This window comes from Mustela nigripes, chromosome 2, assembly GCF_022355385.1.
Source record: "Mustela nigripes isolate SB6536 chromosome 2, MUSNIG.SB6536, whole genome shotgun sequence".
Lineage (NCBI taxonomy): Eukaryota > Metazoa > Chordata > Mammalia > Carnivora > Mustelidae > Mustela > Mustela nigripes.
The window spans coordinates 154,134,650-154,151,744 of NC_081558.1; the positions used below are offsets into that span (position 1 = coordinate 154,134,650).

General features: G+C 43.6%; 1 protein-coding gene across 1 annotated transcript in view; it reads right to left on the minus strand.

Moving 5' to 3' along the window:
• Positions 1-219: 219 nt before the first annotated feature.
• Positions 220-17,095, minus strand: part of UPK1B (uroplakin 1B) — a 28,143-nt gene continuing 11,267 nt past the window's right edge. The window contains exons 3-8 of the mRNA XM_059388111.1: positions 15,999-16,199; positions 13,472-13,546; positions 12,642-12,764; positions 9,985-10,164; positions 4,997-5,080; positions 220-1,019 (exon numbers count right to left, since the gene is read on the minus strand). Coding sequence (XP_059244094.1) covers positions 969-1,019; positions 4,997-5,080; positions 9,985-10,164; positions 12,642-12,764; positions 13,472-13,546; positions 15,999-16,199 — 714 coding nt within the window. The 3' untranslated portion in view covers positions 220-968. The remainder of the gene's footprint in view (positions 1,020-4,996; positions 5,081-9,984; positions 10,165-12,641; positions 12,765-13,471; positions 13,547-15,998; positions 16,200-17,095) is intronic.

Consider the following 17,095-nt stretch of genomic DNA (forward strand, 5'->3'; position numbering starts at 1 on the left):
GGCTAAGTGAAGCAGGAGTGAAAAGTCAAAGTCAATTTAGAATTTCCAACCATCAAAACCATACAGCAAAGTTACAGGGCATCCAGCAGGAAACCTCACCCAATCGCATTTTCTATCGCCTAAACATTAATTCCCATGAACCTAAAAGACTCTTCCATTGGAACACTCGTTTTGCTATGTGACCAATTATGCCAACTGGTGAAAACAAAAGAAAATGAACATATTTAAAAGCCATCTTTATTTATAAGACTAGACAAATATTGAATTGTAAGAATTTCTTTCAGGACCACAAACAGAAACATAATTCAGAGAGAAATATTTTGACAGTAAAAGGAATTAATGGGAGAAGGGAGCTTAAAACACACGGGTCACCCTGCCATGTCTGAGAGGAAGTTTCAACCACTATTAACTCAAGGTTGGGTGTTGTTCTGAAGAACAAAATGGTTCTAAGATGGCAGTAAGGGAATCACTTGAATCTGTGTAGATGGAAGCCACCATAGAACAAAGGCCAAAGATCTCTCTCAGCAATTTTTTCCTTAATTCTCTCATGTGGGCAAGACTGAGACGAATGAAAGCCTTTGCAAGTCTCTTTCAGAAAGCAGGGAGAAATGCACGCAACCTTGCTGTGCAAATACAGACTTGGCTTGCTGAGATAACACAGGTTCTTGTGGAAGTCTTTTTTGCCCTCAAATTAAAAATAGGCAGGGATAGAAGAAGTAGTTATTGACTTTCCAAAGTCTCCCTTTCCTACTGGTTATAAAAATGTTGCAGTACCCTAGACCAGACTGAAAACCCTAGTGAGAATTTTGAGATGCTGCAAGCCCAGGGGTACAACTCTACCTCGCCAGTTCGAGTAAGAGGCACAGGGCCCCCGCAGAGCGCAGACGTCAATTCTACCAGGAGAGCTCACTTGCAGCACTGGGCCCAGAGTCACTGGAGGAAGGTAGTGTGGTGGTGACACTTTGTTCTTAATATTCAATTCTGCTCCAGTAGAACATGGTACCCAGGAGAACCCAAAACTAGAATACAAAGGAAAAAAAAAAAGGAATTGTTTTAGAAATGACTCATACTTGGGGGGGTGGGGAAGGATGTTAGGTTCACTCAGGCCTAGATGATCCTGAATTTTTAAGAGTAATCTTGCTTTAAGAAACCTCAAGGGGCAGAGATTACTATCCTGCTGCTCGGAGATAGCTTCCCCACTTCCCTGCACCAAGGCACCCTAGACTTCCTGTCTGCTGGGGCTGCTCCCCTCATGTCTGTGCTGAACTAGCCCCTGGGGCAAATTCTTTCTTCTTCCCATCAGGGCCAATGAACTTCCGGTGGATTCCTATTTCTTGTATGTACTATTTGAAGGTACAATTTGCTTGCTTTCTAGTACTGAACCTCTTCTCCCAAGAACCCCCTATTTTCCCCAAAATGCTTGTGACCTGGAATGGCTGTCCCTGAAGAATGCCACAGAACTGAAGGTTTCTGCCTCAGGTGAGGAAGGTTAGAATATCTGGATTCTGTTGCAGCTCTGACACTCCCTCCCTGCCTCTGAAAAGTAACGATAATATTCTTCACCTGCCCCAGAGTTAGATGATGGAATGAGGAAGAAATACTATTACCACGAATGCTTGATGTTTATTGACAACTTATTGTACATCAGGCACTGTTCTGAAGGCTATACATACAACTCCCCTGAATGCTTTCAGAATCCTACAAAGAGACCAAGGCACAGAGAGGGTAAGGAGACTGGCTCTCTACCTAGCTACTGTTGGGGGGATTTAGTGCTGAAAGTATCGGACATGATGCCTTGTCCACAGAGGTCTTCAATACATTTAGTTCCTTTTGCTTCCCTCTTTTGAATTTCAGGGGGGCTTACTAGATTCAGAGTGCACTTGATGCTTGTGGAAATGTCAAGAGTTTCAGCTGGTGTGGAGTGCTAAGATCCTTTAGAACCTTTAAATAGTATCCCACAGTTCCTGCTAGCATGGCAGGAAGAGAAACTTCATAGAAGTTGTTACCATTCAAGTCATAGAAACGTGTTACCATTTTCCATTCACTCAACAAACTATCAAGCACCTGCTCGTGTTCAGCTAGGCCCTCGGGATACAGAGGGCAGCTGGATCCCCGGTTTTTAGCAGACAAATACGTCGTATCGGAGTGATGGAGACATGGCCGCATGTGTGCAGGGTGGGGTGCCGTGGGACTTCCTGAGGGTGGGTGAGGGACCACAGAAGACCTCTCAAAGGAGCTCACTTTTCCTTCCTGCCTCGCTCAGCTTTTCACACCAAACCCAGCATTTCCTAAACCGTGGTGCACAAACACACCCAAGGGACCCTCACGGGTGCGCCTGATGTCAAGGCCATTTGCATAATAATGTTAAGATTTATTTGTCCTTTTCACTGTTTTCCACATTTGCACTGACGGTGCAAAAGCAGGGGCAGGTAAAACTGCTGGCGTCTTAGGATTCGAAGTAGAGGCACTAAACTGTGTCAGTGGTCAGTGTATTCTTCACAGCTGTGTACTTGCAGTAAAAAAAAAGGGGGGAGTTTAAGTGATTTAGAAGTTTAGAATTTTGAGATTGTTTTTGATGAAGCAGTAAGAAATACTAATTTTATTAAATGTTTACCTTTGAATATTCATCTCTTTTTTTTTTTTTTTTGAAAGATTTATTTATTGGGGTGCCTGGGTGGCTCAGTCAGTAAAGCGTCTACCTTTGGCTCAGGTCATGATCCTGGAGTCCTGAGATCAAGCCCCATGTCAGGCTCCCTGTTCAGAAGGGAGCCCGCTTCTCCCTCTGCACCTCTCCCACCTTGTTCTCTTTTGTTCTTCTCTCAAATAAATAAATAAAATCTTCTTTTAATTTATTTGAGAGATAGTGCATGTGTGCTCCTGCACTGCAGTAGAGAGAGGAGAGTGGAAAAAGACAGGGGGAGCCCACCATGGGGGGCTCGATCTCAAGACTCTGAGATCACATGACCAGAGTGGAAATTAAGAGTTGGGCACTTAATGAACTAAGCCACCCAGGCGCCCCTGAATATATATCTTTTTAATATTCTTGCAATGGAAAGTATGCATAAAGCAGTTTTGTTGCATACTGAAATCTAATGGTTGTCTTAAGGAAAAGCACTTGTGTGATTGCTTGACTGTATACTGAGATAGCCTTTTAAAAAAAAAAAATTATTTATTTATTTATTAGAGAGAGAGCACCAAGCTGGGAAGTGGGGGGAGAGGAGGGGCAGAGGGAGAGGGAGAAGCAGACACCCTGCTGAGTAGGGAGTCCATTGACATGGGGCTCCATACCAGGATCTTGGGATCATGACCTGGGCTGAAGGCAGACGCTTAATGAGTGAGCCACCCAGAGGCCCCTGAACTAGCCATTTTTTCATGAAATGTGATTTTTACTTGAAAAAGTGACTAATAGACAAGCTACAGTTATTCAGATTGAATGTTTGACAGACATTTTCTCAAAAATTTACGCAGTGAGTCTGTCTCTTTGAGGAAAACAACTGACAGTATTTCTTGCCAGTGATAAATTTGGGTGCTCAAGCAAAAATTAGGCAACTTGTTTCTGTCATGATGGGTTGATAGCATTCTCGTGATAAAGGTCCTTTCCAATGTGGCAACAGATTTCCTGGTATCTCATAAAGAATTCAGCCAATATTTGGAAGATCAGCATAACGCAGTGAACCAGTATTTTCCCAAATGACCAATGCATGATGTTATGGAATCATGAATGGGTGAATGATTTATGTAAATTGTAAGACAAACTGATGTAAATGTATTTTAATAAAATAGACTCTGAAAAGTTTGTTGACATAGTTTTAGATTCCACATCACAACTAACACTTAAGAACCTGCTGTTTGTTGGGATGCCTGGGTGGCTCAGTGGGTTAAAGCAGCTGCCTTCAGCTCAGGTCATGATCCCAGCGTCCTGGGATTGAGTTCCACATCGGGCTCCTTGCTTGGCAGGGAGACTGCTTCTCCCTCTGCCTCTACCTGCCACTCTGTCTGTCTGTGCTCACTCTTGCTCCTCTCTCTCTGACAAATAAATAAATAAAATCTTAAAAAAAAAAAAAGAACCTGCTAGTTGTCAAGTTTTGTGTAGTACAAAAGAGGATTATTCACAATTACTTTTAGATAAGGTTATCAAAGCATTCCTTTTTTTTTTTTCAGCTACCTATCAGCGTGAGGGTGGATTTTCTTCAAATCCTTCAGCCTAAGCAACTCACTATAACAGATTAAGTGAAGAAGCAAATAAAAGGACCCAGCTGTCTTCTGTTAAAACCAGACACTGAAGGTACTTTTTAGAAATGTAAAACAGTGCTACTTTTCTGTTTTTTGTTTTGGAAAATAGTCACTTTTCCCATAAAAATACATTGTTAATGTTAACATGTAATTATTTTATTATTATTATTTTAAATGAATTAATAAGTTTTTAAAAAAATTCTGGGTTAATTTCCATTAGGATAAATATAAATAGATATAGCCCCCATAAATAAAAGCTTATTAGAGTCCTCAGTAATTTTTGAGAGTGTAAAGGGGTTCTGAAATCAAAAGTTTAGACCTGCTTCCCAAATGTAACAGTTCTTAATCCTGACAGCAAAGTAGACTTATATGGAAAGAAAAGATTTTTTAAATGCTTGGGTCCTGCCCCTGGATCCAATGAATCAGAATCTCAGAGATTGGGGCCCAGGTATATTCTTTTCTAGAAGCTTCCCCAGGAAGTGGTATTTCGGTATAATAAATTAATGAATTAATGAGATCCAGAGAGCTGGAGGCAATCAAGTGCTCCCCCATTAGCTAGTAGATCTGGCAGGTAGGGCATATCCCTTCCCCTGGAGGCGATATAAACGCCCCACCTGCCCACGGAGTCCACAGTCCTTGGCCTGGTGACTGCAGCTTCCTGCCTCGCCCTCAGGTCTGAGGTTTTGTTCTGACTGTCTAGCATGGTTGGGTTAACCAGGGCCTTCTCAAGTTCTCTCCTTATCAAGTGCAGGGAAATACTCACTGTCCAGCAGAGAATGGCAAATCCAAACCAGGCAACCCCCCAGGCGTGTCGGTTCATGGGTCCAGAGATGAGTTCATAGCACCCCTGGAGGAGCACGTGGTTCCACGTGGGTGAGAGAAGAACCAGAGAAGAAGATGTAAGGGATGGGTGGGAAGGAAGATTTCTACGTGGATCAAGACTATCCCAAAGTCTAGTTTAACATACCCAGGCTATTTCCACGTCCCCATGGACAGCGGGTATCATCAGGGCTTTGCTGAGGGAACAGAAATAGTCCGTTCAACAACCACTCTAGATCACATTATTTTGTGTCTTTATCACTCAGTCTAACATAGGTGCTGCTATTTTAGGCTAATGTTTTTTCATATTGAATACGTGGGCAATGTGTTCTCTTTTTTAAAAAATTGTAGCATAAAGTACAATATAAAGTATTCGTAATAAAATTTGAGTACATATTCTCTCCCTACAGAATTTTTCGGTGATTTTTATTTTTTTGAGGGCAGAGGTACCTTTGGTTTGTTTGTTCTTAAATGAAAGTGCTTCTGATCTATAAATATCAAAGTTGTTGTTGTTTTTTTTTTTAACCATTAAAGGAACCCCTGTTTGATGCTGTCTAAATTCTCATTTGCTATCAAATTTCAGCATATCTTTATTGGATTCCAGTGAGACTTTGAGAAGCCAAGGTGTGTGTGCCAACGATTCATTTTGGATTAATCAAATCATTCATTGATGCATGCCATAATCCAGTGAGTTTTTATACATGGCAGGCTCTGTTCCAGTCACCATGCAAAGTGTTGGAGTAAAACACACGCATGAGATTAGAGCTGCCCTCTGAGTGACCTGTGCTAAAGCTCTGGGAGAAGTCTAGTGAATGCAGCAGCCAGGGGGTTCCATGGGCCACTGAGTCCCAGAGGGAAATGTCCTCAAAAGGCTGACCTAGAAATTTAGCCCCTACCCCGAGGCTATAGGTGACCATGTGAGGTTCCATCTTTCAGACCCTGTTCCAGGCCCTTGTTAACCCACTTATGCCCCCTGACTTTGCTAAGCCTTTATTTCTCTCCTATTTACTCTTCTCTATCTACGTTACAGGCATCTCCATTCACCTACTCACTCAAGTAAAAAAATCTGAAATTATCTTTAACTGTTCTCCTCTTATCCAACATCAAATACTTAAGCAAACCCTTTTGGGTCTACTTTAAAAATACATCTCAAATCCAAACACTCATTACTTCCGGCCCCCGCCTTGGTCCACTATGGTCTCTCTCCAGAATTACTACAACAGCCTCTTCACTGGTCTCTCTGGGGCTTGAGTCCACGGTTGGCACCCTACTTATCTTTATACAGTGCCAGAGGGATGCTTGTAAAACATAAATCAGATCACTTCAAATCCCTGCTCAAAAGAAATGGCTCTCTACCACCCTTAAAATGAAATTCTGAGTCCTCACAATTGCCACCAGACTTGTCTGACGTGGCTCTGCCGCTCTCTATGAGCCCAGTGTCCTCTTCCAGAGGCTGCTTCCCTGTAAAACTAATGAGCTTAAGCTTCAGGGCTGCTTACTTACAAGACCATTCCAACCCCCTCTACCTAATTTTGTATACATATTTTAAATTGTTTTTCCTAAGGAGGGTATCCTTTCATACAGATTCCAGCCCTACAAAATCTAAAGCATCCCAGTCTTCAACTCTTCCTTCACTCATTCTGACCTTGCCACACTGATGTCCTTGAAAAAAGCTAAGAATGCTCCCACTTTGGAGCCTTTGCACCTGCTGCCTCCTTTGCTTAGAACTCTCTTCCTCAGTCTTCTTTAAGTGTCTCATTTCCCCATTTAATTCAGAACTCTGTGCAAGTATCCCCCAACGAAGCCTTTCTTGACCACCATAGGGAAAAACACTCTTTCTCCTGTCATTCCATATACACTCACCCTGCTTTACTTCTGCTCATGGCATTTATCACTACCAGGAATTTATCATTTATTTCTTTGGTAACTTGTTTGGTGTCTCTCTCCCATGCTACAGTGCAAGTACGAGGCAGGGATTTTTTTTGTGCTCGTGGCTGAATCTTTAGCACAAGTTCCTGGCACAAAGTAGGCACCTAATAAATGTTGATAGAATGAATGGAGCCCGACATGAAGTAATGATTACAACAGTATCATTTGTGACACAATAGTTCATGAACACTCCTATATCCATTACTCACGGATCCTCCTAACAATCCTTGGACGGGGTCGTTTGTCCTAAAAGGTACCCATAGAAACCACTTACGTTGGGTGCCAGGCACTGGGCTGGGCATTCAGACAGACATGGGCATTGTTCTTAGAACTCACAGACAAAAGCCCCAGTTTTTTCACCTCTTCTAATTTAGTTCCTGCTCAGAGGGTGTGTTTTTTGTTTTTTCTTTTATGATTGTGCTGGTTTCCTTGATCTTCCTCAGTTCTGTGATAATGTTCCTGAGGTACAATGATCAGATTTTGCACACAGTATTTCTGGGCCAGGTGGACCATGAGTAAGAACATATGTATCTGCGACTGACATGCTGTGTGAATTCCTGGTTAGTTTCTATTTTCCCCCACACCTATGAGGACATCCCTAATCTTGTTAGCCTTCATTTATGCAATGTAGATTTCGAAAACTACAATATGGATGTGAAAAAGAGCGTCATTCCCCTCTTCCACCACCCACCCGCCAAACAGTTCTCAGTGCTTGCTCTGGGCCAGGCAGTATGAGATGTACTGAAGATGTAGAATTAAGTAATGCACGGTCCTCAGGGAGACTCAGAAAAGATAGTGAGCAGAAAAGATCTGTGAGCAAATACTTACAATATGGCTCAGGGCTGCAATAACAGTAGTCAAATATAGGAAGAACTGGGCCATATTTTACTTGGTGGAAAGGGATTGCTATAGGAGAAGTAGCAGGACCTATGACTCAGAAAGAACGGTGGTGTGTGGAAATCTGGGGGACTGAGAGAGGGAGAGGCAGAAAGGTGTCGAGGGTGAAGAATGAGTGAGATTGAGGGAGTAGGAGCACAGGGAGCCAGGGACAGAGAGAATTCCAGGTGCAGGACTTTGGCAGGGGAGTAGGGCTGCGTGATGGTAAGTTTGTAGTTGTGCAGCTAGTGGGGAGAGGAAGTAGAAATGTTAAGCACAGGTGAGACCAAGGAATCCTAGGGGAGGAGGTGGGAAGCATTGTCAAAACGCATGGGGACTTTCCTCCCTACCAGAACATTACATGTCCAAGGGAGATCAGCTGATTATTTCACAACAAATACCCTTTCCTGCCCTTTCACAGAGATGATACACTCTATACACAATCCAATCCAATCGAGATAAGTTTGTGTGGGCCTGTGCCAAGGTTGAAATACCGAAAGTATTTATTTCTCCTGAGAGTGATCATTATACTGCATATTGTGATAATGACGAGCACAGTTAATTGTTACAGCAGTCTGAATGTAACTGATGCAGCAACAGTTGCTGAAAAGCTAAAAAGGGTGGCTTTGAGGGACTCTGAAAATAATCTGCATCATACCCATGTCCTTTTCTGGATGAACGCAACCAGTCCTAGTCCAGGAACCCTCCGAGGTACGGCATGACGATCAGCTGTTCAGTGTCCTTCATTCTGAACGTACCCTTTGGAGTATTTACTCACAGACTAAGGAGTCTGACATTTCTCAATATTTGATGAACTGGCACACAGCCAGATTCCCTCAAAGTGGTAACTCGCAAAACAGTAGAGGCATTTCGGAGGCTGATTCCAAGTATAGGAGAATTCTCCTCAGCCTTTTTGGGAATATTTCCAAGTTTTTTCTTGGCTTACAGTCTGGGCTCCTGAGCCAGACTGGTTGGGTTTGAATCCTGACTCAACTATTTACTAGCTGAGTGACCTTGGGCAAGGTGCTTCTTAAACCTCTGTGTCTCAGTTCCTCATCTGTAAAATAAGAATCATACTGAACCCTACCTTTGAGCCTTAAATGAGTTAATACACATATAGCACTTGGAACGATACCTGGTTTTAGTAAGTACACAACAAATGTTAGTTTTCAGGTTCGTTTTATCATTTCCATCAGGCTGGAAATGCCTTCTCAAAAACCATCTGTATGTAAACTGCCTTCTACCCAAATTATTAACTTAATATTCTATTAAGACCATCCTATATCACCATGGAATAATGAGGGTGGTTATATCATTACTGCATTTACCATCACCAATTGCCACAGCTCTGGCACTAACAAAACATTCTTTTTGTATACACCCCCTCCAATTTACTTTTTTTTTTTTTAAGATTTTATTTATTTATTTGCAGACAGAGATCACAAGTAGGCAGAGAAGCAGGCAGAGACAGAGGAGGAAGCAGGCTTCCCGCCGAACAGAGAGCCTGATGCGGGGCTTGATCCCAGGACCCTGGGATTATGACCTGAGCTGAAGGTAGAGGCTTTAACCCACTGAGCCACCCAGTCCCCCCTCCATTTACATTTTTGCAAAAAGAGAACCAATCTTTGGGTAGTGAAAATAGTTTTTCAAGTACCAAGTCTATATTCTATTGTACAAACAGTTTGCATTTAAACAAAGTTGGGCTTTGCTATCACCATTCTCCTGTTCTGTTATTAAAATGTAGATTTTCGGGGCTCCTGGGTGGTTCAGTGGGTTAAGCCTCTGCTTTCGGCTCAGGTCATGATCCCGAGGTCCTGGGATCGAGCCCAGCATCGGGCTCTGCTCGTCGGGGAGCCTGCTTCCCCCTCTGTCTCTCTGCCTACTTGTGATCTCTGTCAAATAAATAAAATCTTAAAAAATAATAAAAATAAAAAAAAAGAAATGTTGATTTTCCCAGAACAGCCCTAGATTAGCACCTGCATTTTACTGACAGAGAAGGAAATAGTTGATGTGAGGTTTAGGGCAAAATGATGCAGAATCCTTCATGAGACATTACGACTATAGTTCACCAGTCTTTCCCTCATAAAGAGCAGAAAACCTGGCAGGTGTTGGGCAGAGGGGACTCACCTCTTTGTGATAGTACCCGGGCACTCCTAGCTTGCAGGCCTCCACATTGAGAGGTTCTTTCAGACTGTTCATCACACAGCACTGACGAGGCCAGGGATAGTCGGCATCATTATTCGCAGTCCGGAAGGCAGATGTGTATCTCTGCCAGTCTGACGGGCCATTGACACCACAGCAGTGGTCCTGTCAGCAGAGCAGAGATGCAAAATTCTCTTCATGCTGCTTGCTACAGCCATCAGTGTAGCAACTGAGATTTTACGGAGAAAGAAGATATGGAAAATGTACCATATTTTACGTTTCCTAGAATTCCCCAAATGAGAGCGGAGGGTATTGATAACCTACATTTTAAAACTTACAAAATACTTCACCATTTGTTACTCCACTAGCCACTAATGAACTCTGAAGCCTCTGATAAGTTCAGCTCCCTCCTATGCCTCACTTTCCTTCACTGTAAAATATGACTTTGTTTCCTTCACAGTCCACGGTCCTCAGAGTTCCTGTGAGGATGAAATTAGCTAATGTGCCCAACCTGTCTAGTACAGTGCCTGTCCCATAGTAAGCCCTTACTTATTAAGGGTCAATCGTTAATACTAATTAATTACTTAATCAATGTTAATAATCAAAACTAATTAATTAATTATTAATACGAATATTTTGATACAGCAATGTGAGGGAGGTATGATTATTCTCATATGACACATGAGCAAACTGAGAGTCAGAAAATTAAAATCTTTAGTGGTAAAGAAGTAATGAGTAATTCCTGTTGTTTTACATTTCTGTACTTTTAACATATTCTAGAGTAATTGTGTATTACATTTATAATGGGACAAAATAAACTGGAAAAAAATAATCCAAACCTGGTGACATATAGCTCTGCCTCTACGTAGGAGAGGAAGATCAAGGAACAGAACACATAGCTTAACATCCTTACACTCTGGATAGAGTTGAGGACAGAAGATAAAACATTCTTCGTATCCCTTTCCTTCCTTAGTAGAAATTCTGCTAAAATGTTTCAAGGGAAGAAATCAAAATTACAGGCCCCTCTCAACTTTCAGAATGAATTACTTTCAGACAAATCTGATGGTAAATTAGCTGTCTTTACTTCTTTTTAAATTTTATTTACTTATTTGAGAGAGAGGGAGCGAGCGCAAGCAGAGTGAGGGGCCGAGGGAGAAGCAGACTCCCTGCCAAGGAGGGAGCCCAACACAGGGCTCAATCCTGGGACCTTGGGATCTTGACCTAAGCCAAAGACAGATGTTTAAGTCACTGAGCCACCCAGGTGCTCCAAATTAGCTGTCTTGAAAGCAGATTCTATTTTGCCACTGAAAATTCCTTGGCTAGGGAAATACTTTTCTTGTATTTTGATCTGAGCCTTTTGGAGGGAAAATGGTTAAGTTCAGACTGGGTTTTAGAAGTTGGTAAGAAGATTTTTCGGATGTGTGGGTGTTTGCATTTTTACTTGAAGAGCTTAGCTCTTGCTAACGGAGTGGAAAAAGTACATGACCTATAATTAGAGGAGTAGGTAGAAAATAAAAACGTGGCCATGAATTGGAGGTCCTAATGGGCTAAAAAGAATTATTGGAATGAGAATATTCAGATAAATGAAGGAAGTGATAGAGAATAGGGAGTAAAGAGACATCAAAGAGGGAACAGAGGCTACAAGGGAGTTTGCTGATGGTGCACTGTGAGCCAGTAGAGGGGAAGGGGAGGCAGGGACAGTGTGAGAGTTGGGTCAGATTAGGGTTTAGTTAGGGATAGATTCATATACATAAGGAAATTCAGGGGTAACAATGGATATTCTGAAAGACTTGGATTTTTGATGATATTTAAGGCAAACTTGTATATAAGGTATGATGGCCAGTGACAGAAAAGTGGACAATCAAGTCAGGTCATAGCCCATGGTCCTTGGCAGGACTAGCCCATTGGTACTAAATAAGAAAAATAGGCAATAATTGCCCCTTGAGTTCACTGTGATGTGGAGGAAGCAAACTTGTTCTTCCAGTGTAAATGATGCTTGAGTTCTAAGAGATAGTGCATGTGATTTATCTAAATTTCTTAGCAGTGTCATTATCCCTAAATGGAAGTTAATCAACATCATAGCTCGAAAATAAAATATAGATCTAGGGTCTAAGGGTCCCACTGAGTGATGTGCACACAAGAGGAATAGATAAGAAGAATGAATGAGAATGAATGAAACTCGCCCATGTCCAGTCTCTTTTTCTTTTCCTTCCTTCCTTCCTTCCTTCCCCTTCCTTCCTTCCTTCCTTCCTTTCTTTTTCTTTCTTTCTTTCTTTCTTTCTTTCTTTCTTTCTTTCTTTCTTTCTTTCTTTCTTTCTTTCTTTCTTTTTGAGAGAAGAGACTCCATGTGAGCAGCAAGGGAGAGGCATAGGGAGAGGGAGAGAGAGAATCTGAAGCAGGCTCCATGCCCAGCCCAACACAGGACTCTATCTCACAACCCTGAGATCATGACCCGAGCTGAAATCAAGAGTCAGATGCTTAACCCACTGAGCCACGCAGGGGCCCCAGTCCAATCTCTTTTCGAATGAAACCACCCTAGAGGCTGTGTTCCCCATTCTTTAACTTCACTGCCATCCATACCTTCACTCCTGGATACTGGCTGAGGTACAGAACGCTATCTCCCCAAGGCAGCAGGCATTTACCTGGAGCATGAGTCTGTCCCAAGTCTTGGTGACTCCATTATTTTTCCATTGGTCATCATTGTTTGGAGGGCTATTGTTTTGGTACCTCTCCAGCATCTGCTTCAGGAAGAGGTTGGGCGTGAACTATGGTGGGAGGAGACAACAAAAGGCGAGTTAGCCCGCCCACCCAACAAGGAAGCAGCATGATGTGAGGGGCCTTGCCTGTCGCTAGGGGCACTGATCATTATCTCCCGGCCTAAAACTGTCTGTGGAGGCCCCAAGAAAGGGTGGGATGGGTGTGAGGCTCTGGATGGCTGAAGTCCCCATGAAGGGAGATGTTTTCCTTCTCCCTTCTTCCCATGTTCAGACAAATCAGTGAGACCAGGGTGGGCAGGCATTTTACGGTGGCCTAGGCGTGGCAGTGGAGAAAAGGAGAGAAAACAAGATGCTGAGTTGAGAGGAAGTCTTAGATGTGGTGGACTGTTGATTATCCTATGGAAGAGCTGATGGCCACCGCCGAGTGGGAAGAGCAGAGCAGTACAAGCTTGCGCCCCGGGAGTTGCTCTGCCTGGACTCAGGATTCTCCTCTTTCACTTCCCAGCCGTGTAATCTTGGACAAGTTACCTCACCTTTTCAAGTCTCATTTCTTTATCTATAAAGTGACCATTGTGATAATACCTATTTCATGCAGTTATTATGAGGATTAAGGAAACTTGTATACTTAATATTAATGGACATATTAGCATGCCTGGTACAGAGTAAGGGCTTAATACATGTCAGCTATTATATTGTTATGACAATGACGACTCCTATGATCATTTCCACTCTGTGCTCTTTGTGACTGTACTCACGAAGTCTCGTTGTGTCGCTGCTGTGATACAAGACGCCACTTCAAAGCCATATACTATAAACATCAGAATGAAATACTGGAAGGGAAACAAGTGGGGGAAAAAAAAAGAATTACATTTATTTCCAAAGAGAGAATTAAAAAAAATAATTGTTATATCTTTCAGCATATTCATCTAAGTCAAAGCATCCAATCATTAATGAAATTATTCAGCAAACCCTCGTGGATCAGCTGTTTGGAGCAAGACTTGGTACCAGGTGCTAATCTGCTCAATTCCCTCCTTATGCCCAGAGAACAAATGACTATTGAATACAGAGCTTTCTCAGCCCAGTGAGAAATGTCTTGTCTACATTGCTATTTTAACTGAGAAAAACACGCAAGCGAAGGCACTGATGCGCGCCTGCACGTGATGGTTCACTGGCCGGCAAGACCGTCTTGGTGGATCAGACGCTCTATAGAGCTTCATAAATTCCCTCTCAGTGAGAGAGATTTTCTTTATGGTTTACTGAAACTGTAGAAGTACAGAGGTCAGACAAGATGAACTGGATTGTGTTTACCACCCATCGCCCCTCCTGCCAAGCGTCCAGTCTCCCAGGAAAGGAGCGGGAGGCTCCCAGCACGCAGGCCTGCGCTGGCTCTCGTCCTTCAGCCCCCGGGTTCCCAGGTATGGGGCAGGCGAGGAGAGCACACCCCACTGTGTGTCGCCGTCGTGTGTCTGTGTGTCCACACTCGCACAGGTGCACACACACTTTCACAAGATGCCTCCCCACCACTCTGCCTCTATTTATGACTGGAAAATATCTCAACAGCAAGTTGCCTCTGATTCTGGGATGGGAACTCTTTACAGGGGTCTGTCTTTGCTTTCCTCAGCCTTGTGTATTCTCATCGGGTCCCTGGGTTCTCCCAGGGAAGGGGCGCTGCTGTCGGTGTACGTGGGGGAGGGCAAGGAAAACTGTGCTCTCTCCCTGGGCAGGGACGGCTCGCTGAGCAGGACCCTGGGCTGCCCAAATGACTCAGCTACTAGTCACAGAAAGATTATGGCCTTTGATTAGCCAGAGGCCTCATAACATTTGCTACTTGTTTTTTGTCAGGAGCTTTCATGATGGGGGGCACCTGGCTGGCTCAGTCCCTAGAGCATGTGACTTTTGATCTCGGGGTTATGAGTTTGAGACCCACATTGGGTGTAGAAATTACTTAAAAATATAATCCTTTAAAGAGGAAAGGAGAGAGAGAGAGAGAAAGAGAGAGAGAGAGCGCTTTGATGGTTCTCCTTAAAGAGGCTCGGAAACCCCTCAGAGACACTTCAGAAAGGAGTCTCCGGGTGCAGGAGTTTTCTCCATCAGCTCCTGGGAAGGTGCCTTGCTCCTTCTCTTTGCAGAGCACAGTGAAGAATGTTCTCTCTCAGCTGTGTTAGGTATACAAGGCTGGCCCAAAGTGAGACCCGGATGCAGGTGAAACTTGTCTCTGGAGACACCTGCCCCTCCTCTCCATTTCCCTGCATTCTTTCCAATGCCTGAAAAAAGTGGGTGCTTTTGCCCTGGAAATAACTCATGCTGAAGGAATCAGAGAATGTAAATGTTCTGCATTCCCTGGGTGCCAGGACAATATTTAGATCGCAGGAAAAGTAAACCAACAAGCATCTTAGGTTGCTGGGCTTGTTTCGTAAAGATGTAACTCAGGTCCTGCGACATTTGGATAGGAGAGTTATTTCAGGGTGGGGAGTGGGTGTGGGACCCCATCACAGTGTGAGAAACCATTGTTCTGAGCATGGGGGCAGAGAACAGAGGTCTAGACCCAATACCAATACCAAGGTTTCTTAGCTCTGTTGGTTGCACATTTGCTTCCATCTACAAAGCAAGGCATGACCTGGCTGTCTATGGCTCAGGGCAGAAGCCTGCCTGTGGGGCACAGGGTTAGGAGCTGAAGTTGTACTCTATAGTGCTGTGCACCAAGGTTTTCTAGAGTCCCTGAAAAGTAGAGTGAATGCAAAATATGGGCAGTGCAGGTCATTATACAAAATCATCATCCTTGAGCTCAAAAATGTCTGAAAAAGCACACACTTTCTCTTAAAAATTCATGCATATTTTGTAGTTTATATCCTAAAATGTCAATGACTGATTAATATTAAAATCATACTTGAGACTACTTATTGTCAAGAGAAAAACAATCTAATGATCATGTTCTCAGTCTGTCTCTCCCTTGGCCTAGGTAGATCCTGGCCATACCTGCTGGAGGCATGCCAACACCAGGTAGAGAAGCACGGATTTGGAAAATACTCAACAGGGTCACCTCCAGGTTGCTCCCCTGTGGGTTCTCTGTACTGGAATCTTCTGGACTTGCAAGAGTGGAAGACATCCTTGCCCCCACATGGGTAAGCTTCACTGCAGGGCGAATCTTGACCTCCTTTTCACCTCTCACCTGGCTCTCTCTGCTCCTACCTCCCCCACAAGCCAAGTCACTGTCTCAGGGAAGAAAAAACAGTCCATCAAAATCAATCCAGGAGGCAACTGTAGAGAGTTTTAAGGCCTCACCGCCAGAAGAATTTTCCTGTTGGACTTCATGATGCCTACAATGCCTAGAACGGACAGACAGAAGAGGCAGATGCCGACAAACATGCCAATCCAGGCTGCCCCGTAGATGTCATCGTTGTCGGTGGCTTCAAGCAGTGGGTAGAGGCTGTGCTGGTCAGATACGAAGAAGATGCACTCTGCGGTCAGGGCGATGCCGCACATCTGGGGGCAAAGGGTGTTCTATCAGGCTGGTGGTCAGGAGAGCAGCATTGGGAAAGGGGTGCAGAAGTGTGGGGAGAGGGTTATGAGAGAGACTCACTCTGTCCCTGCGTAGGCGCAAAGCCATGGACTTAAATGCATTACGAGGAAATCAAACAGTTCCTTCCATCCTATTAATAACTTGCATGCTCCCTCCCACATGTCCCTCTGTCTAATTGCTATTTGGGAAAAGACCCAGGCAATTTTAGACCATCTAGAGTTCTTGGGGCATGAACCACTCAACAATATCTTCTTGTATGAAGATAACTTCACAGCCCCTCTTCCACTGCCCTTCCCTCAAATTCCTGAATTGTAATATTGAAACTAGTCCTGGTCGTACTCATCAGTGCCAGAGATCCAAGGAGCCTTGGTGGTTATCTTTCCCACACCCTGGCTTTTATGGATGAGGGCTCTTGGCCTTGAAAGTCGGTGACTTGTCCAAAGTCCTGTGGAGATGGAGGCAGGATTGGCTTAGAGCCAGTGATCCTGACTCTCGAGTCCTCTGTCAGTACACCGAGCCCACACAGTCAGGACTCTGAGCCACTGTCGCATCCTGGTACTGACCTCTGCATGATAAGGACATGATAAGGAATGCAAACATCTGTCCCCAACAGCCTTAACAGAACAGTTCTGTGGAAATCAAACCAAGGTGAAGTAGGAAAGGAACACCAAAATGTGCATGTGGTGGGAATGTTTGGACACTGACTGTGGTGAACGTGGCTTCTTTCAGATTTCTGTATTTGAAAGTTGGGAGGGAAATAACCTTTTATTTTTTTTTAAACCATGATCTTTCAACATATTACATAGTTACATATGATTATTTCTGTAAGTTTTAGCTAACATATTTTACTAACACATTT